Source organism: Apium graveolens, chromosome 2, assembly GCF_009905375.1.
Source record: "Apium graveolens cultivar Ventura chromosome 2, ASM990537v1, whole genome shotgun sequence".
NCBI lineage: Eukaryota > Viridiplantae > Streptophyta > Magnoliopsida > Apiales > Apiaceae > Apium > Apium graveolens.
Window position 1 is genome coordinate 314,786,031 of NC_133648.1, and position 21,665 is coordinate 314,807,695.

General features: G+C 31.8%; 2 protein-coding genes across 15 annotated transcripts; one reads left to right on the forward strand and one right to left on the reverse strand.

The window, feature by feature from the left end:
• Window positions 1–4,320: 4,320 nt before the first annotated feature.
• On the reverse strand, window positions 4,321–16,822 carry LOC141708811 (dol-P-Glc:Glc(2)Man(9)GlcNAc(2)-PP-Dol alpha-1,2-glucosyltransferase-like). Of its 14 annotated transcripts, none has more exons than XM_074512616.1 (13): window positions 16,614–16,818; window positions 15,714–15,812; window positions 15,088–15,254; window positions 14,949–14,982; window positions 14,312–14,461; window positions 14,019–14,221; window positions 9,518–9,660; window positions 9,350–9,432; window positions 8,954–9,090; window positions 8,159–8,210; window positions 6,443–6,645; window positions 6,177–6,363; window positions 4,321–6,012 (listed from the first exon to the last, which is right to left on the reverse strand). In XM_074512616.1, exons 6-10 carry the CDS (start codon window positions 14,177–14,179, stop codon window positions 8,207–8,209), a joined length of 528 nt encoding a protein of 175 aa, XP_074368717.1. In that variant the 5' UTR covers window positions 14,180–14,221; window positions 14,312–14,461; window positions 14,949–14,982; window positions 15,088–15,254; window positions 15,714–15,812; window positions 16,614–16,818; the 3' UTR covers window positions 4,321–6,012; window positions 6,177–6,363; window positions 6,443–6,645; window positions 8,159–8,206. The 14 variants fall into 14 exon arrangements, with proteins under 14 accessions (XP_074368717.1, XP_074368715.1, XP_074368708.1 ...); XM_074512614.1 differs by having other exon boundaries at window positions 14,312–14,844; XM_074512607.1 differs by having other exon boundaries at window positions 4,321–5,030; window positions 5,914–6,012; window positions 14,949–15,254.
• On the forward strand, window positions 4,563–6,634 carry LOC141703900 (putative protein phosphatase 2C 23). The gene is made up of 4 exons (XM_074507290.1): window positions 4,563–5,786; window positions 5,887–6,000; window positions 6,114–6,378; window positions 6,496–6,634. The coding sequence occupies exons 1-4, from the start codon at window positions 4,563–4,565 to the stop codon at window positions 6,609–6,611; spliced, it is 1,719 nt and encodes a 572-aa protein (XP_074363391.1). The 3' UTR covers window positions 6,612–6,634.
• Window positions 16,823–21,665: the final 4,843 nt, after the last annotated feature.

The window sequence follows — 21,665 nt, forward strand, 5'->3', positions numbered from 1 at the left end:
TGTATTTCATGACAGATGGTAGGGTTTATCATATAAGACAAAATGTCATTCCATTGAAGTATTTTGAAGAATTGGAACATGTACTTTTCTTACTTCAAGTGGATGACAGAATAACAGGGACTGCTGCAAACTACTTAAAAGAACAGATTCAGAGACAGAAAAGGCTTTATTCTGTTAAGTCTAACAGCATATATGTTCCAAAGTACAGAGATCACAATGGTGATATTGTTGATATGAAGCCTAATACTGCACAGATCAGAACATATCTTGGTATTAAGGGACTTGAATTCAATCTAGAGTCTGACAAAGCTTATGTCATAAGACTAGATCAGGAGTTGAGAAAAGCAGAGATCAATGATCTCAGAGCTGCAATCTTTCAAACTGGTGAAGATACTGCAGAGCTTAAAGATGTCAAAAGGAGAATGATTGATGAACTCAGATATGCTGAGAAATGTTTGTTGAAGAACTATCTCAGAACAACTCCTGACATCAGAGAGATCAGAAAATGATGAAGCCAAGTCGAAGATCTACAACTGCTTAAATTTTGATATTTATACAGACTAAAGTTGTTATCAGAAGTTGAAATTGGTAAAAGCTTTAAGGACTGTAAGTTGTAGTTATCTAGTCCAATTCTCATGCATTTGTACTTAATGTTTTTGACATCATCAAATATCTGTTAAACTTGTATATTATTGTTAATTTACAAGTTGGGAGAGATTGTTAGATATATTTGATAATGTCATGGCTAATATGTTTTATGTTTAGCTTTCAGATCTTACTTGAACAGGATAAATCAGTACTTAACTGTTGATCAGTACTTATACTGAAAGTCAGGACTTAAGGATATCAGTACTTATGTTATCAGGAGATAATCATCAGAAGATAGATATCAGAACTTAAGTGCTGAAGGACGATCAGATAAGGACAGTAGCTGATTAAAGGAAAGAAGATCAAGATAAACATAAGAAGAGATATGCATGAAGAAGGAATTCTGTAAAGAATGGAATACTTGGAAGAAAAGATATCTGATTGATATATTTTAGGAAGCAGAATTATATTCCATATCAATTAGCGATTATCTTGTAACTGTGTAGTATATAAACACAGACATAGGGTTTACACTATAAGTGTTATCATTATTAGAAAAGATTATTCATTGTAACCCTAGCAGCTCTCGTGATATTTGTTCATCACTGAGAGGTAACAGTTCCATACTGTAACAGAGTTTATTGTTTCAATAAAGTTTGTTTTCTGTTACTTAAGTTCTTAAAGTTCGATTTGAGTGTACTATACACTGTATTCACCCCCTCTACAGTGTGTGTGTGACCTAACAGGAAATTCAATTTTTCTTGAATGAAAAATCTTGTCCCAGACTTACTCCATTAAATGATATCATTTGTATCAGGATCATCTACCATCTTATACATTTTCCTCAAAAAAGGACTTTCAATCTTTCTAAATCCTTTAAGTTGCATAAGTTTGGGCTTAAGAAATGGTAACATTGTGGAAGTAGACCAACTAATACTACCATTATAATGCACTACTTCTTCTTCTTCCAAGAGTTTTTCGATATGCATAGCTAAATTAGGGTTAGCAGATGATTGAGCTAGGATGTTCTCCATTTTTTGTTGCATATGTTGAGTAGCCTGCAGACTATTTTTTAGGAAATATGTAGACATATGTAAAAAGTATTTTGAGGCAAAATGTTAATCTGATTGTACCTTTTTGTGAAAAATATCAATTACCTGAAAAATAGCCTCGCACTGATATAAAAGTAGTAGCTCCATCGTTGGTGATATATAAAGTGCATCATGACTACGTTGTCATTTAGTGAAACATCAATAAGAAATATAGAAAAGTACAAAATAAATAATCTCCAAACAACTTAATTCTAGAACAATTCATTCCTCTCTTAACAAAGAACAAATACATTAATCTGGTCTCAATCTATAACAAATACCAAATACTAACTGATTCATATACTTGCACCATATTTTGACTACAAAATAGTAAGGCAAACACAACTGAAAGATATACACAAATAAAATAATTATTAAACCATACATACAACTTCAAAATTAAGGTCTTAACTTTACCCAAATTTTCTATACATTATCCATACACGTAGAATCAGAATTCAAGAACATGTACTAAAATTATTCGTTGATGATAAAATTTGGTCATATTCAATTTTATTTTCTCATACCAGGAAATCCTTTTTAATTTTAATAATTGTAACTACATAAACACACACAAAAAAATATTATCAATAAAAGGTGAAGAAGAAGATGATGCCATTCTATTTTTTTATGACACTTAACCAAACCCAACAGGTGTCCAGTTCATTCACCAATACTATAAATTGATTCACTTTCTGCACTAATCAAAGAAAAATATGTATTGTAATACAATCAGGTAAATAATGAATTTGAAGGTTTTCCAAACTAACATATATATAAATAAATATACACACACATACCTCAATTAACAGTTTTTGAATGATTTAGGATTCATCATTGTCTTTTATCTGCACAAATCAAAAAAAAATATGAGTAAACGAATATATACAAACATCAAAGTACAAAACATGAAAAATTCAGATATATGAGAAAAAACGAAAATCAATTAAAAATAAGATAATGAATTGAAGGCGTGGATGAGTATTATAGAATCAAAAAGATACATAAGAATTCGAATTTTGAAATTTGATTGTGAGTGATGATAAAGTAGATTGATTTCACGTGTAAACAAATTCAAAAAAAATTCAAACGTACCATTCGGCTGCTACAATCAGGGAGTGAGTTAGGTGTATTTAGGTTAGTTTCTAAAATGGGTTATAATGCATTTAAATGTGAAAGATCCATGGATATGTGTATAATATAAAGTTTTATGTGTAAAAAAATAGAATGGGTTATGGGTCATGGGTAAATTTTATGGGTAAATCTTATATGGGCAATAGTAGCCTTTAAGATTATATAGATGATTATTTATATATTATATAAAAAAAATATTTATTTATTTCGATGTCTAAACTACTATATCTAATATATGAAGATTATATTTTCTCCGCTATTTAAGCTACTCATAGTTCGAGTTATAAAAATATAAAAATAATTTTTAATATATAAATAAAAAGTCAGGTTCAGCCCGATCTGGACCGGCTCGCGGGCCTAAAATGGGCCTTATATTTCTTAGGAAGCCCGGTCTGGTCCTGGCCCGGACCGATTTTTAAAAAGTCCGATCTGATCCGTTTTCAAAAAATGGGCTTTTTAAAGTCTGGATAAAACCCTGCCCGATTAACTTCTTGTATATCTCTAGTTTCGACCCACCAAAACTCAAATTTTAATCTATTATCCTTAAATATTCACGTGAAAATTAAAGTTAAAAGGATAGGAATTTTATTAAAAATCAAAACATATTAACGTTTTCTCCAAATTTTAATGATTTGATTTCAAGCCAAACCAATTCCGGCCGAGCCGGAGCCGCACATGCTAAAGGTTGGCGAGATCATTAAACTTAAGTGCTCATTAAACTTAAGTCACTCATTTTCAAGTTTGAGCTCGTACTCGAATTTTAACGAAGGGAGCTCAATCAAGTCTTTATCAAGCCGGCTCACGAACCACTTAATTCATTTTTAACTCTAACTCGACAACCGATTTATATTTATCGATTTGATTTTCAATCAGAAATTCATTTTGTTAAAATTATTAAATTAATTATAAGAATGATTAATAGTACGTAAATAATCAGCTGTTATTAGCTTACTATATTTCCTTAAACTGATATTAAATTTCCATCGGTTGACCAATAAGAAAAGTCAATTAGGAGTAATAATTTAGCAACTAAACCAATCACGGACTCTGCTCATCACTTCATATCCTTAACTAATAATATGCCATTTTCTTCAAAGTCAAAATCTTAACTAATTTAATGCTCTAATAAAGATATATACTAGATACTATTTCCGTGTTAATAATATCCAATTTTCTTCAAAGTCAAAATCTTAACAAATTTACTGCTCTAATAAAGATATATACTAGATACTATTTTCGTGTTAATAATATGCCATTTTCTTCAAAGTCAAAATCTTAACTAATTTACTGCTCTAATAAAGATATATACTTGGATACTATTTCTGTAACCTTTACAATCTTTCCATAAATATTTACTTTCTTGACAACCAATCAACCGTCAACCAATTTAGGAGTATATTAATTCGAAGAATGATTGTATTATATTTTTCATTTATACATCATATCTCCATGCACCAACAGTCAACCACTATCAACCGATATCTCTATATAACACTGAAGTCAAATCTGTAAATAATAAAATTTATTACTGAGAATTAATTAAAAATATGAAGTGAATAGATCAGCATCCTTTTCTATTTACCAGTCAACCAATTTCTTCCCCTCTCATTTATTTCTGTTTTACGTTCATCACCTTATAAATACCAAAACAATCTTCCATTTGACTTCGCCACTCCACAATATCAAATAGTCCTTTCAATATCCTCTATACATTATACACATTTCATATAACTATCATCATTCTGTAGAATGGGCAACAGGGTAGGAAAACTCGACTGTTTCTCCGGAGATGTTTCAGGTAGACACCAGGGAATCTCCATCAACCACTCTCAGCCGCTAGACGTAGACTTGGGTCATTCCTTCTGTTACATCAAACCAGACTCGTCCAAATTCTACTCAGACCAATCTGTGGTGCCCTTCCATACAATCTCCGGTGCTTGCATAAGCGCCAACACATATACACCTCTCACCACAACACTCATTGATCCATTCTCATGCACCAATACTACTGCTTTCGATAAATGCTCTTCTTTTGAAAGCTCTCATTCATTTGCTTCCATTCCTCTCCAACCCATTTTTGATCAAACTGCTGCTGTTCTGAGCTCCGGTCCTATTGAAAAGGGACTTTTATCCGGCTCAATCGAGGGGAGTTGTGCAGAAAAGAACCAATCCAATGATTTCTTAACCAGGTCTAAACCCAAGGGCATCATGAAGACACTGAAGAAAGCTATATCAAAATCTAGTATGTTCTCTGGGAACAAAAAAGTAGTTTGCTGCTCTCATAATAGGAGTACTGGAAGTAATGATTTAAGCAATCAAGCAAGCCAAGTTGATGATGATGAAGAAGGTATTGATGTTCTTCAGAATCAAAATGTTGAATGGGCTCATGGGAAAGCAGGCGAAGATCGTGTGCATGTGGTTGTATCTGAAGAACATGGTTGGGTTTTTGTTGGGATTTATGATGGATTTAATGGTCCTGATGCTACTGAGTTTCTCCTTGGTAATCTATATTCTAATGTTTACAAGGAGCTAAAAGGCTTATTATGGGATGAGAAATCTGAAAATCTTGCAGATGGTGCATGTCTTAATTCCAATAAAGCAACACCAAGCTTTAGCATGTCTGGTCCAGAAGGAATTTTTAGTGTTAAGCATTCAGATGTGCTGAAAGCACTTTCGGAGGCCTTACGCAAAACAGAAGAGTCATTTCTTGATATTACTGACATGATGCTTATGGATAATTCAGAGTTAGCTTTGATGGGTTCTTGTGTATTGGTAATGTTAATGAAAGGTGATGATGTTTACTTGATGAATGTTGGGGATAGTAGAGCTGTTTTAGGTCAAAAGCTTCATTTGGAAACTATTGACGAGAAGAAATCAACAGATCTTGAGATTTTTAAATTTGATGCATTCAGTAAAATTTCAAGCTTGACTGCTTCGCAGTTAACCTTTGATCATTGCACATCAGTGCAAGAGGTAACTTCTTTCAACAAACAGTACTTATTTTATCTTATGTGTTCAGTATTAGTCTATTAGAAGATTAATTATTTAATTACATAAATTCATGAAATTTCAGGAAGTTAAGAGGATCAAAAGAGAGCACCTGGATGACTCTTCAGCCATAGTCAAAAATCGGGTGAAAGGTTCTCTCAGTGTTACTAGAGCATTCGGGGCAGGTTTTCTCAAAAAGGTATCATAGGTTCTGAAAGGCAAAATGTATTGACAGAAGCAATTAAGAAACACTGATCTCTTGACATTTCTTGTATTCTTGTATTGCTAATTAATAATATATAAACTTTTCAGCCTACATGGAACAATGCGCTACTGGAAATGTTTAGAATCAATTATGTAGGGGATTCTCCTTACCTTAGCTGTTCACCATCACTTTGTTACCATCGACTTGGTCCGAAAGACAGATTCTTGATTTTATCTTCAGACGGGCTTTACCAGTACTTGACAAATGAGCAAGCTGTTGCTCAAGTTGAAGTGTTCACATCCTTGTTTCCTGAGGGAGACCCTGCACAGCATCTGGTTGAAGAAATCCTAATTCGAGCTGCTAAAAGAGCTGGTAAGTGAAGAGAATACACCAGAAGCGGTTTATTTTTCATTGATAATTTGTTCGCATGACTTACATTTTTAAGTAAAACAAATCTCTAAGCTTGGTAATTGATACGTCAATTGGCAGGATTAAAGTTCAATGAGTTGCTTGCTATTCCAAGCGGAGACAGAAGAAAGTATCATGATGATGTCTCAATCATCGTCATTTCATTTGAAGGAAGGATTTGGCGTTCATCGGTTTAAGGGAGATTTAGAGGGCCAATTCAGATACATACATCTGCAATAGGAGATACAGAATTAGTTAGAGAGAGTTCATAGATAACTGATTACATAGCTAGTCATAAGTTGATGGCTGAACTCAATTGAGAAGATAATACAATAGTTTCTTCTTAAACCATTCAAACATGCATGTTTTGTCTTGAGGACAGGATAACTCCATTTTTGTAACCAAGATTGAAAGTATCCCTACGATTACAAATCTGAAGTATCCTACAATTTTTGAAAAATATTATTTGATTTTATTCTTGTAAATTTGTGTTTGTTCATATATATTTAATCTGTTTGTTATACATTGTAAATTTACAAATAGTACAACAAAATAACAGAGTGAAACATCTTGATCCCCCTCGTCTAACTTAATTGTGCGGATTACTAAGAATATTTAGATCATAACTATTTATTGATAACTTTGAATTTATAAAGATATATTAAATTCAGCTCTTTATATGTGCATCAATAATATGTATACACACATTGAACATTTTACATATTTGAATAACAAAAAATAAATACATACACTTAGCCCTAGGCCCCTAGCTATGAATTTCATAATTAAAAAAAATCATAATTAGAATAGATTAATAATTTATCATTTTAAGAGCATCAGATGAACTTATGCTTAAACTGATAGAAAACTGTTCAGCTCAGCTGTATATCAGGTCAGCAGTTGCATGGAGTGGTTATGGAGTTTTCTAGAGGCAATATAATGCGAAATATGTTAAATGAGTACACAAATCAAATATTAATGTAAATTAAGCTGGATTTTCTAGACAACCCCCATTACTGAAAAAATTATCTTTATTGAATCTTCATATACTTCATTTGTTTCCTCATACAGAGCTTGCTGAAGAACTCAAATCAATATAGTATAAGCAGGTTAGAACAGTTAGTAAACAGATGAGTCATCAGAGAGTGTGTTAATCATGAGCTCATGTTTGTTTCCAAGTAAGAAATTAAATTTATGTTTCGGATGGAAGATGGAGTAATTTCTGTGATGAAATCCATAGTGTTGGAAAACCCTCTACAGATAGAAGATGACGAAGTTTTCATGAATTAGGTTTAAAATAAATGAAGACACCAGGATGACATAATGTATGACTCTTGAACACCACTACAGCTGTCACTCATATCACAATTACCTTTTAGCTCCATACCCTCCTGCATTCGAATTATTTCATCTAATTGACTTAGGTTAGACAATATTTTCCCCAAATTTCAGATTATTTACCAAATTCGACTAGTATCACTGACAATTTGATCATGCACATATGGCTAGTACGATATGATATTTGCAGCATTTAAAAAAATTCAGACATATAAGAAGGATCTGAGAGGCATTATATACACTAACATATAGATCTTCACAAGATATTGATAGAAGTTGAAGCAGAAGCTTTATCTTTACAATATCTTGAGAACATGAGATTGAACCGGTGGCACAGGAGTTATATGATAAACTGGTGGCACACTATATATACACAAGATGATGATAGAAGTCAGGATAATTGTACCTTTTTAGGAAGACGATGAGGCAGCGGCAATAATTACCCAGTACAAATTTACCTTTCCATGAGATGACAATGATATGAGTATAATTCGACCATTTAAGACTAGTATTAAGAGATAAAAATGATACATGTGTGTAAAGTGTAGCAAATAACTACATCAATGAAGGGGCATATTCATGTCTAATGTCTCACACCGCTAATCTCTAGCAACTCATGGAGTATTTCAGTTCAAAATCAGTTTGTGAGAAAATAATCTGCCGGGCTTTTTCCCGGTGAGGCACCAGATGAATTGCGAGACCCAAAAAACTACAAATCTGGTTTTGTCATTAAACTGGATATACAGTATTGCAATTTGATATTTAATCACCTTTTTAAAAAAATTAATTACACAGAATCTTAGTATGGCCCATGTTGGTTTCATAATCTTAGTATCGATTTGACAAACATGGTCCGAAAACTAAATGTCAACTTCTTAGTAGCACTAAATGAGGAGCCACAATTCTTATACGAGTAACCTAGAAGAGCTCCGACAGTGTCTACTTGAAAGATGTTCTCTCTCTTGTGCTCTTTATATAAGACATTCTCAAAAGTAACTTGACAAATGAAAACCCTAATAAAGGATCTAGGCTCAACAACCTAACTTCTCATCCTAAAATTTCAATTGCCAAACATCTAATATTACTATTTAATTTAAAAAAATATACGTCCACACAAAAGGGAGCGAAGAAGTATGCAAGGAAATAGTACAAATTCAATCAAATTTTTGTTATTTCTAAGTTTGCAGTTGTTCAATTTTACCTGAAAAGTATCTCATCCATAACGTGTATAGGAGCAAGGATTTGGCCCCTAACAAATCCTCTATCAATGGATAACAAAGTAACCACAGTAGGCATCAGAATAAAACTGCTCACAACCGGAGGTAAAATTTGGATGAACTGTTTGAAGCAGAAAACAAACTGCATTACTATATGTACTACAAACTCTAGGCATGTAATGCTTTCTTTACCATCCAACTACCAAGTAAACCTTTGGATCCCAGTCTCATGGTTCCAACCAAATGGCTAATACAAAAGCATAGCTATTGTGAATATGTTTATAATAGTATAGAGGATCCGTATGAGGACCCAAGTTCAGTCACTATTGACATGGGAATGTAAAATTAAGAAAAAGAAAGGTATGGTATAGTATCTGAACTCTATCTACAGAGGCTACAGAGCAGGAATCAGAACAGCCGCACATGCCAAGAAATGTTCCAGCACCCACATTTTCTTCTGAAACTACGCTGACAGTGGAAATATAATCAAATCAATTGCTGAATTCAATATAGTAAAAAATAATTATAAATGTTATGTTACAGCTCACCTAAAACACTGAAGATGAAAAACCACGAGTAAAGATTAAGAGGAACCATAGGGTATTTTGAAAACCAATGGGCTTTGAAATTCTTCCGCCATAAATAAAAGGTATTATGTCGATTATCAGAAAGAAGATATGGGTGACCTGTGCTGCAATAGCCAACAATAAGTGTCATGATATTTTAATGGTATATGCATGTGTTTGTAATTATAGCTGATCAAAAAAGAATAAATGAATCATAGTGTACACAAGTGTATTTACATACATCTGCTGCGTATTTTAACTGCCAGAATGTGTTTAGTTTCTAGAAAGGAAACTCGCTTTATTGGAAGTACAAGCTTGTTCCCTAAAGCCTTCTACGTAACAAATAGATACTAATCATGGCATACGTATGAATACATCATAACTCTCCCCCGTGACTTGATGCATGCATATTAAATATATAATATATACTCTATGGTTTTTAGAAAGCTCGACTAGTCATTACTAGTTGGAAAGTCAGAATATATAGAACCCACAGACCTAACGGTAACATTTATGACAAAGTCTCTCTTGTAATCAAAAGGGACGTCGACTAGGTCAGCTGGAAATTCGACTAGAGTTATTATCATCATCATATTAATAGCAGAGAAGTGTGTTCCTTGCACCCTTAGTCCCTTATCAAATTAGTCTCTCATCTTTCATAAGTGTTGGTCAGCATAGTTCCTAAACATATTACTAACTCAGATAAGCAATAATTACGATAAACATTTACTCAAAAAAATTAAAAATACAAGTAACAAAAAAGCATTTACTATATATAAATATGGATAGGAATGGTTATAGGTATGGCTGATTACGTCTTACAAATTATATATACATAAGAAGAAATGCAAACAAAACAGAATAAAATACAATTACGTCAGCAAATATAGGGTTAACTTGTGTCGGAGACTAGGAGACAATACAAGGTAGACCGCATCGGGAAGAAAACAGTGGCGTGTTCGCTTGTCTCTCTGTCCCCCTCTCTTTCTACTAAGCAGCTACAATTTTCTTCTAACGATTAATTCTAGGTTTACACCTTTTACTATTTTTTTAAGATCAGAAACAATGTTGGCCCAAGTTTTGCACCTGCCGTTGGCACAATAAACACCCTAATGAATCTCAGCTGACAAACTTTCCCCCAAATTTATAGCTATTAGATACGGGGACCCATTTCGACTTTTGACTAGTCTGACATCATAACAGACATTATCATGCACAACTTGACATACTTGTTGTAATGAGTCATGGAGTCATGTCACTAACAGTCTTGCTAGTACAATCAGGGGAAGCAAATCACTGGTTTTGTCAAAACTCCACCTCTGAAAAACGAAAAACGATGTTTATCTCAACAAAAGGAGGGGCAAAGACACAAATGAATCTAATAATTGACCCAATAATTTTCAATTTTAAGTATTCAGCATCCAACTAAAAAAACACAACCTCGTAACTTAATTTTCCCGATCAAAACTCGCCAACCTTTGTTCTCTCTTAATAAATTAGTTTTATCGTTGGATATTCTGTTGTAATCTCCAGATCATTTGCTACTTGAGCGAAAGAAAATAATGTTTAGAAGATGATATAGATGTGTGGATAAAAGACCCAGTGGTGGAGATCTTTAGGAGCTTAAAAACCTTTTTCTAGTGATTCATATGTTTTTATGCATAGATGGAAGTGAAGGGCATACCCACACTGAATAGAGCCCAACACGAGGAAAGGGTCGAGTAGAGAAAGAATATCGCCGAATAGGAGATGAAATACTAATTTAGGTTTACAAGAGAAAAATAATGGTGAAGCTTTTAGAGAGAAAGGCCACAATAGAGGACAAAACTCCGTTTCACAATAGTAGTCCACTTTCAAAAAAATTATGCATATTAAGAAAGTGAATGTTGATAGAAAAATAGTATTTGTATCAACATTATTTGTAATAATGGAATATAGCATGTGAAAATGGTTGATCTTGGAAATCTAAATTACAGATATGTGAAACAAAGTAGATTTTGGAAATATAAACTACAGGGTCAAACTAATTTGAAACATTTTTTTCGTAAGTGGACTACTATTGTGAAAAGGAGGAAGTATCATTTAGGGGGTTCTATAGAAAAATAGTCTATAGTCAATAAACCTTACTCCTTGTGTCCCAAATTACTTGTCTACTTTTACCTTCTCATGTTTTTAAGTTCCATCAAATCATAGTTCCATAATCTATTTTTCAACAAAAAATTGTAAATAAAATTTTGAATATTAAACTTTTTTTTCTACAAAAATAATACAAAAAAAAAATCGTAGTTATGTGTTCAATGCACCGTAAAATACGCGTAAAAGACAAACTGGACAATTAATTTGGGACGAAGGGAGTACATATTTATATGGAAATTTGAATGATTTGGTTATTATTTAAAACAAACAAATTTTACGGTGAAAAATTGGGATAAAAATCTATGTATAAGCGAAGTGCATACTCTACCTTAGAAAGCAAAACTAAATTAGATGGTTCAATTTGGTTATGCTCATCCTAATCATCCTAATCACAGAACAGCTTCATATGCAAGTCCAAACTCTTTAAGACCAATTTAAATCATGTTGGAAATCTGGTCATTCAAGTCCTTGACTCCTTGGTTCAACCATAATTACATAATATTCTACATAATTTCAGTCATTATCACAAAGATTCTAGGATATTTTTTCTAGAGTGCATATAGAAAGTTACATATGTAATAACATGTCTTAGTCAAGAATAGGTTGTCATATAATTGCAGTAATTAATTTCCTTATTTGTTGTAATTATAAAAGAGGACTTGTAATCATTATTGACATGTGAGACATATACTTCTACTCATAAATTTTAAGTATCCATAATAATTCAAGTAAACCACGATGAATCAGCCAATCACAGGTCATCTTGCTTTGCCAGGTAAACCACGATGAATCAGCCAATCACAGGTCATCTTGCTTTGCCAGAAGTGACGAATCGGAGTAACGTAGGTTCATACATCTAATCCAATTTGCATCTAGCTCTTAGCATATATCACTCATTTCTCACGATCACTCTCAAGATCATACTACATGATCATTCAACTTACAACTATACACGTATTATACTACATCATGTCTGAGAGATTTAATAGCTTTCTAACCAATATATGATATCAAGATCTGTTAAAATCTCCATAGGCTTATCAAATTCTTCCACCAGGAAATCTTCACATTTTCCACCCACAACATACCCTTTTCACAAAAAAAGCTCATGATTTGTAGAATGATATATCAAGGGATATAGAGAGATTAACAGTAACAAAAGGCACATTGAGTTTTTCTTCTCGAATTCGGAGAGAAGTCTCTATTAACCCTTTGTAATCTCATGACTGTCATAATCACTAACATAACTAACGACATCGATAATCAACATTGTGGTATGTTTACGGTTTACCTATTCCATTATTTTTAAGAGCATGGTGTGTTCTAATTACTCTGCTCATACCCTTGTGGAATCTACCAAACAGAAATTTTTTAAAATTCAAAAAAAAAAAATCTCTCTCAATTTGCATACTCCCCCGATGGAAGGCTATATGTAAAGATGTATATATATAACATAGGGATGATGTTGAGTAACCAGCTCATCCAAAACTTTAAGATATTGATGTAGCGGGTCAAAAAGTCCAAAGAAAATATTTGGGAGCAACATAATATGCTTTGGAAGCCCGTTTATTAGAATATTTTGAAATGGGTCAAGTTATATAATTATTGATGTGATATGTTTTAGAATTTACACTTCATTAGGAAAGTAGATTCTTATATATATAGGAGTTTAATCAATGCAAATTAATAGCAATTATTGTTAAGAATTATTTGGAGTTGCTTTTGAATATCTTCTGTGAGAGAATTCTTCCCATAAACCCTGATTGTCCCAAAAATAGCCTCATCCAGTCATCCCCCATCAAGTATTAATAACAGGAAGAGATTAAAGTCTTCAATTATTCCAAGAATGAATGGTAAGATGAATTTTTATGTTTCTCCAGTTTGCATGTTCACAAATGAACTTTTCCATGTCAGATTTATAGCTGAACTTGGCAAGCTATTTTAAAATACCAAAAGACGGAAGGTCGAACCAGCTATGCCATTAATAAGCAAACTCTAAAAGAATTATGAAATTAATTTAGCAATTTATAGGTTTTGACACAAGATTTAAAGCATTTTAGACGTAGTGCAAAAAAATGGATTAATTAAACCATAAAAAGGTAGTTGCACGATATTTAGAGCATCTGAGATACAGTGCACAAAAATGGAATATCAAATCCTAAGAAATGTGTTCTTGCGCCTATCAAAAAGGACTAACTTCATATGTATGTCCACTAGTGGAATAAACTCATGCTTGCTTGTGTGCTAGTGGCATATCATAATTCTTTTAGTAATTAGGAAGCATAAGCATCATCGTAGAAGAAAAATTAGGTTGATTACTTCTACTTGGCATTTCACATGATCTAACCTGTAATAGTGCACCAAGAGAAATCCAGCAGTAAGAACTGTAGAGTATAGCACACTGCCTAACACCCTGCTTTTATGGAAGGACCTTAACAAAGCTGCAGTTTGACTTAAAGTGTAATGAACAGGGGCCATAGACAAACAAGAGACCAGGGCAAAGTTCATACGATGTGTGAAATATGTGGAGAAACAGCACGTGCTTCTTTTGTACCTGCAATATAATGAGACAGGGTAAGCTAACTCTGAAACTAATTAAAAAAATAATTTAAAAAGTTCAAGAAAAAATCAAGATAGGAGGTACCAAGAACTATACTCCCATTCCAGCAAACAAATCCAATAAAAGCCACCAGCAGTATAACTGTATAAGATAAGGGCGAAATAAAACCAAAAGTTTCCTTTTGATATACCACGATGTTAACAAGATATCCTCAATATCATCAATCAAATCTGCGATCAGCAAGAGAAAACTCTGAGTTAGAATTTGGATCAAATACCTGGAATTCATGTGGAGATTATCTTTCCCAAAACAGGTTGAATTAATCAAACGATCCACAATTCACTAAATGTGAAATGGACATAATAAACCATGAAAATAAAATTGAAACATTATTTGGTTGGTTAGTTCATATTGTACAATTCTGCAGCTTATCTTTGTTGTGCTTGTTATTCTTGCCACTCAAATTCAATGATATAAGTCTTTGCCTCACGAAATCTATATCCAGTTGTCACTTTTAATAATTTTGCTAGGCTAATAATCAATCACATCAGTTGAAGTTAAAGAAATAATGTACAACCAAAGGAGAACAATATCCACTTGTCTGAATTTCCAACTGCAATTCCTCGAAAAATATTACAAAAGAATCAGACTTCATGACCTTGTCACTATGAAACTCAATACAATATTTAACCAAGTAAAAGAAACTAGGAAACTCACATTAATAAATTATTCATATTAGAAGAAACGAAACCTGCAGAAGTGGACAAAGGAGAGAGAAAGTTTAGAACTTGACTGATTAGAAGAATCTACATTACGAAACCTGCAAAAAATAGTGGAGGGGATATAGAGCTAGGACAACTGTCTGAAGAGCGGCTCTTCTTTTATTTAATGCAGGCCACGACTGGGAAATTTTTTCAAAAACCACAAGGCTGCAAATTATAGCCAGTACACCATTGGTGGAGCGCAGAGCTATTGTTGAGCAGGCATCAAAAGACGAAGAAACTCTACGTATGCATAACATTCCTGAAAAAGAAAAGCAACATATGTAAGTGACAAAAATATTGGTTCAAGTATATTATCAACATCTTCTCAACATTTTCTGTTCTTCAGATTGTGTAAAAAGCCTTTCTCTCCCAATTACAAGAAACAGCAATATACTCTACAAATACCAACATTAATAGTTTGACAGCCTAGCTCATAGCCTGTCAAATAACGTATAGCATACGAGAAAAAAGTACATCAGCTCATAAATTCAGAAATTCCTTTTTAAATCACTACTAGAAAGTATTAAATATCTTGGTAAAAAACAGTATTAAATATTGAATCCAAATATAGAATTCAAACACTTCATGTACTTAAAATGTTGAACATATACTGCATTATAAATATTTGGAAAAGAGTAAACCAATTGTAAATGAATTCACCAAATACTGCATTATATGTATATTTGGAAAAGAGTAAACTAATTGTAAATGAACTCACCATACACTGCATTATATTTTAAGCATGGTTCTCACGTCGATAAGTCGAGTCGAGCCGATGGAGGTCCAACTTGCCGAATAGTAGGGGACTGGTCGCTGACTAGTCGACAAATTGATAATAATTAATTAAATAATATATGTCTTTTATGCGTTGCTTTTCACAAGAAAAGTCTAACACTCTCATAGTCATATGTATATCAATCACAAAATAGAAATGTTAAAAACAAACATATTTATATTCCCTTTTATATACTCACATAGATAAGCCGACTATACAAATATATTAATTGATTATACTACATGTAGATTCAGTTTTAATCAATTTATACATACAAAAACACACCCACATAAAGATATATAAGTTGAAATTAGCATGTTGATTGTTGCTGATGCTTTGTAAGTTTTTAGAAATGTTTATTTTTTTTCATTTTAAATTTTGATTGAATTTTGCATTAGTTGACTGACAAGTCGACCAAGTCGGACAACTAGTTGATAAGTCGACCAATTAGTCAGACTATTCACAAGTCAAGCTCCCCAGTCGACTTTCTCAAACCGATTAGTCGACTATTCGACCGCCATGACAACAATGATTTTAAGTCCACTTCATGTACTTTAAATGTTGAACATATACTGCATTATAAAATTCAAACACTCCATGTACTTAAAATGTTGAACATATACTATCATATATATTAATCAAGTTACTCTAAAAAGAATAGACTATTTATCGATAAATTTGTAAAAGAGTAAACCAATTGTAACCGAACTCATCATTCTGAAGCCCTTGGTTTCGAAACTACAAATCAAATTAGAAACTGATTATAAACAAAGTAAACTAAGCAGTGGCAGCATGTATATTTCCTTGGTATATAATAAATACTGGTAGGTTTATAAAACTGACCTGCTTGATGTTTATCAGAATTTGTATCCATATGTGTAATGCGATGATGTAAAATCTCATCTGAAATACATACATGAGTGATTAACACAGAATAGAGCGGGTGAATTTGATTTGAAGATATTCCAATCCATCTCTAGTCGTAGAACTCAATTCAAATTAGTGAGAAGCGAGGCTTAATTTTAGGCTTAATTTAACGGAACTTAGTCGGGTAGCCCGCTAGCCTAATTTACTGTATCAAATTACCAAGTTACCCTTAAAATAGGCATATTTTAGGAAATTCATTTAGGAATGACAAATTAATCCGATCCGATGGATAACCGATCCGAAATCCGAAGTTTTGGATATACCGAACCCGAAGTTTTGGATTTAGATTTCAACTATACCGAACCGATATCCGATCCGAAATCCGAAATCCGAAGTCCAATCCAAATCCGATCAAAACCCGAAAACCGATTAAAACTCGACACATGTATTATAGATTATATGTAATATTTTAGATGTAATTCATATAATTTACATATTGTTATTGTATTATTTGAGTAATAGTAGATTATTATCAAGATTGTCGACACTTATTTAGTGAATTATGACTTTTTATTTCAAAATCGGTTTTTATTATATAAGATGTACTTTGTATATATTTATAAAAAAAACTAATTTGTAATGAAATACTAAATATTATGTTATCAATATATCTTAGATATTACTCACCATGTCACCCTGCAATATAATCTGTTTAACTACTTATTAGTTAATGTATTTTAATTTTATCATTCATATAAATGTAATTAGTAGTGTTTATATGTATAAATAATATTAAATTTGACTACATTATTCGTAATTTTGGATACCGAAAAATACCCGATCCGATCCGAAACCCGACGGATTTGGATTTGGATAACCCGGAAACATTTGGATTTGGATTTTATAATACCCGATCCGAACTCGACCAGTTGCCATCCCTTAATTCATTGGTACAAGGGTTCGTTCAGTTCGACACACTCGGTCGTCCCGAAAAATTTTTTAGAACAGATCTATACTATACTATTATAAGCGAAACATGATTTCGTTTAATCGGTTGGTTAACACCTTATTAAAAAGTATGCTACCACCTTCCAAAATAAAGTTTAAACAAAATATATTTTTATTAAAATAAATAAATCAAGTATAAAATATAATTACAAATTCTATGAATTCTTATTCACCTTAATAGCTAATAGCACTCAACTTCTTTTTTACCTCTTTTGTAGGAAATCAAATAGTTTCAAAATTAATTTTAGTAATTCAAATTATAATATAATAATATAATTAATAAATCAAGAATATAATATTTTAAAAAAATCTGTATTATACTATTATAAGCGAAACATGGTTTCGTTTGGTCGGTTGGTTAACATGAATAATTCCAAAATTAATTTTAGTAATCCAAATTATAATGTAACAATATAATCAATAAATCAATACAGTTAAACTTCTTTAAAGTAATAGGGCCGGGACCAAGAAAAAATATTACTTTGGCGAATTTATTACTTTACCGGGAGTAAAAGTACATTGTGTCCACTATGTTGGGACCGGTGAAAAATATTATTTTAGCGAGATTATTACTTTATCGATTATTACTTCATCGAGGTTTAACTGTACTATACTATTATAAGCGAAACGTGGTTTCGTTTGGTGGGTTGGTTAACACCTTCCTAAAAAGTATGCTAACACATTTCAAAATAAAGCTTAAACAAATATAATTTTATTAAAATAAATAAATCAAATATCTTATATAACTATAAAACTTAATATCTAATTGTACTCAGCTTCTTTCTTACTCTTTTATAGGAAACCAAACAGTTTTAAAATTAATTTTAGTAATTCAAATTATAATATACCAATATAATTAATAAAGCAAGAAAAAATAATATTTTTTAAAAAAATATCAATCTATCTATCTATATATAATACTATTAAAGCAAAACATGGTTTTGTTTGATTGATTAGTTAACACTTTCCGAAAAAACAGATTATCATTTTTCATTAAAAAATAAAAATAGAGTTCTAATATACAAAAACACTTTTCGTTCATTCTGCGGACTAATATATATATAGGGTCTTACTCCATTGAGAACCTTTTTTTGGTGAGATATGAGAGCTAATCTCTACTACACAAATTTAAATTTATTTTTAATCTAGACCACTCATTTTAAATTTCATCATCATCTCCAACCATCACCTCTTCCATCATCTTCTTTCAACTTACCACCCACCACCTCCTCCAATCACCAGCAACCACCATTTCCGGCCACCACCAATTCCGGCGACTTCCAGAAAATCACTACCGTCAAAATATAAAATCACCACTGGAAACATAAAAATCACAACATCCGGCCACCAGCAAACAAAAAATCACCACTGGAACAAAAAAATCACTACAACTGGTCACTGCCTCTACCCACCAGATCCGGCCACCAACTCCGTTCATCAACTACAATCACCAATACTATAACAAAAATCACCAAATTTATTATAAAACACTACAATTAAGTTATAATCACCACATCACCACCACTAGGGGTGTACACGGTTTGGCCAACCCGACCAATCCAAACCGAACCGACCCTATTTCGGCCGAACCAAACCGATTTTTTTCAACCCGATATATAGTTGGGTTGAAAAAATATCAACCCGATTTAATTGGTTTGGATATGGTTTTCGATAATTTTAAACCAATCCAACCCAACCCGATTAAAATATATATGTACATGCTAATAAGTTAATCCAAAATTATGTTTAGGCCATTTACATAGATCCATATATCTCTAAATCTAAATGTAACTTATAACCTCCGTGTTCATAGTTCATTTCGTAACAACAATAGATGTTTGATTAGTGTTATATTTTTTGCATTTATGATTCATTCCAATATTTAAAGCGTAAGCAATATTATTAGTACTTTTGATGTCGAAAAATAGATGCTTAAGACTATTTAGTATGGAGGATTGAAATATTGTTTTGAACTATTTTCAAGTGTTTTAAACTTTGAAACCTTATATTTTATTATAATTTTTTATATTAATTTTGTATATTTAATAAACCGATCAAACCGATCCAAACCGAACCAAATCGAACAATACAAATTGGTTTGGGTTACAAATTTAAACGGTTTGGGTTGGTTTGAAATTTTGAAAACCCGAACTAATTGGGTTGGGTTGCTAAATTCTCCCAACCCGCCCAACCCAATCCGTGTACACCCCTAACCACCACCATTTATACCACCACTATCATCTACATACACCCCCAATTATTGAAGGGTCATTAACTAAAAATCAAAATCACTACAAAATATACATTAATCTATGATCTATTACCTAAATCAAGAATCGCAACAATATAATCACACTAGATTTGACGTTGGCAACTAAGCGGTATCGTTGACCGGGCGGCGGAGGTCGACGATGTTTGGGCGGCGGAGGTTGGGCGGGTGCGTAGAGATAGAGGTGGGGGATGATGAAGATGGGCGAGGGAGTTGTGTGTGTATGGTTATATGTAAGAGAGAGAGAGAGAGAGAGAGAGAGAGAGAGAGAGGAGACAGAAGGTAGAGAAGAGTTGAACGAAGGGACTGTTGGACAGCGAGGTTGGTTGATAGATGGGATGAGGAATTAAAATAAAATTTAAAATAGTAACTGGATGGATAGGATTTAATTTAAATGTAAAAAATTTGTGGTTGAGATTAGATCTCAAATCTCACTTTAAGGTTGGTTCTCATTTGAGCAATTCCCTATATATATATATATAATTTTAAAAAATGTCATATAGACAAGATATACATCCATTAGTCTTGCCAAAGTTCCCATACACAGCATATTTGCACATCGTTTTCACAGACTCGCTACTAAAAACCTACTACATTGGCCATTTACGTCAAAAACATATTTGGATCGCAAAATTAATAAATAAATTTGAAAAAAAATAAGATTAAATAATTTATATTAAAATTAATATCATAAATTTCAAAAATTATATATATATTAGTTCATAAATTACCTTTTATAATAAAAAGAAAATATAATAATAATAATAATAATAATAATATGATAATAAATATTAAAATTAAACCAAGCATCGCACATGTTATATGTTATTTTAAGTGCAATAGGCTATTTTAAGCGTAAATTGGTTATGATTGGTTGTTTGGTTAATACTTTCCTAAAAAATAATTAACATGGCTTTCAAAATCAATATTAATATTAAAAATAAGAAAAAACATTATCTTTGACTCCACTAAAATTAATTTAAATTATAATTCTCTCTGAGTCAGAAACCAAATAATTACATAATCTATTAATTTTTTAATAATTAATACACTTGAGATGAACACAAATATAATATTTAAAAATTAAATTAAAAATTCATGAAATTGAAAAAAATACAAAACTTGCATTCTCTTACGGTCTTATATAGACCAACATGAAATATGATTACTTATGTTAAGATAAGATTCTTTATGTTTAAGAAACACCGATAACTAAAAAATGGATGTTGTCGAAGTAAAAAATAAAATTTGAATTTAGGGTTTGTACACTAAATTTTTAGTTATAAAATAAAGAATTTACGGTGTAAGTATTAAAGTATGAGTAGTCATTTCATATTTTTAATATCTTTAGATTTTAATAATATAGTATTGATATGTGATGATATTATTAAATTTTAAAATAAATATACGAGAATCGTTATATTTAGTATGAACAATATTCTAAAACTTAATATTTTAAATATTCAAATTTGAATCTGTCAAAAGTATAATATAAGAATATATGTATCATTAATTTCAATAATACATAATTATTATATTATATTTAATTATCTTTTATAAATTTTTTTATTTTTATAAAAAATGTTATATAAATAATAAAATTATGTTATAAACAGCCCGTGCATCACACGGGTTATAGACTAGTACTCATTTATAACCCTGTTGTACAAGATATGCTTGTACTATAACAAGACTAAGTCATATTAACAGCCCTAAGTAAGTTGTATGATAATCTAAATTTGCATTTTGGA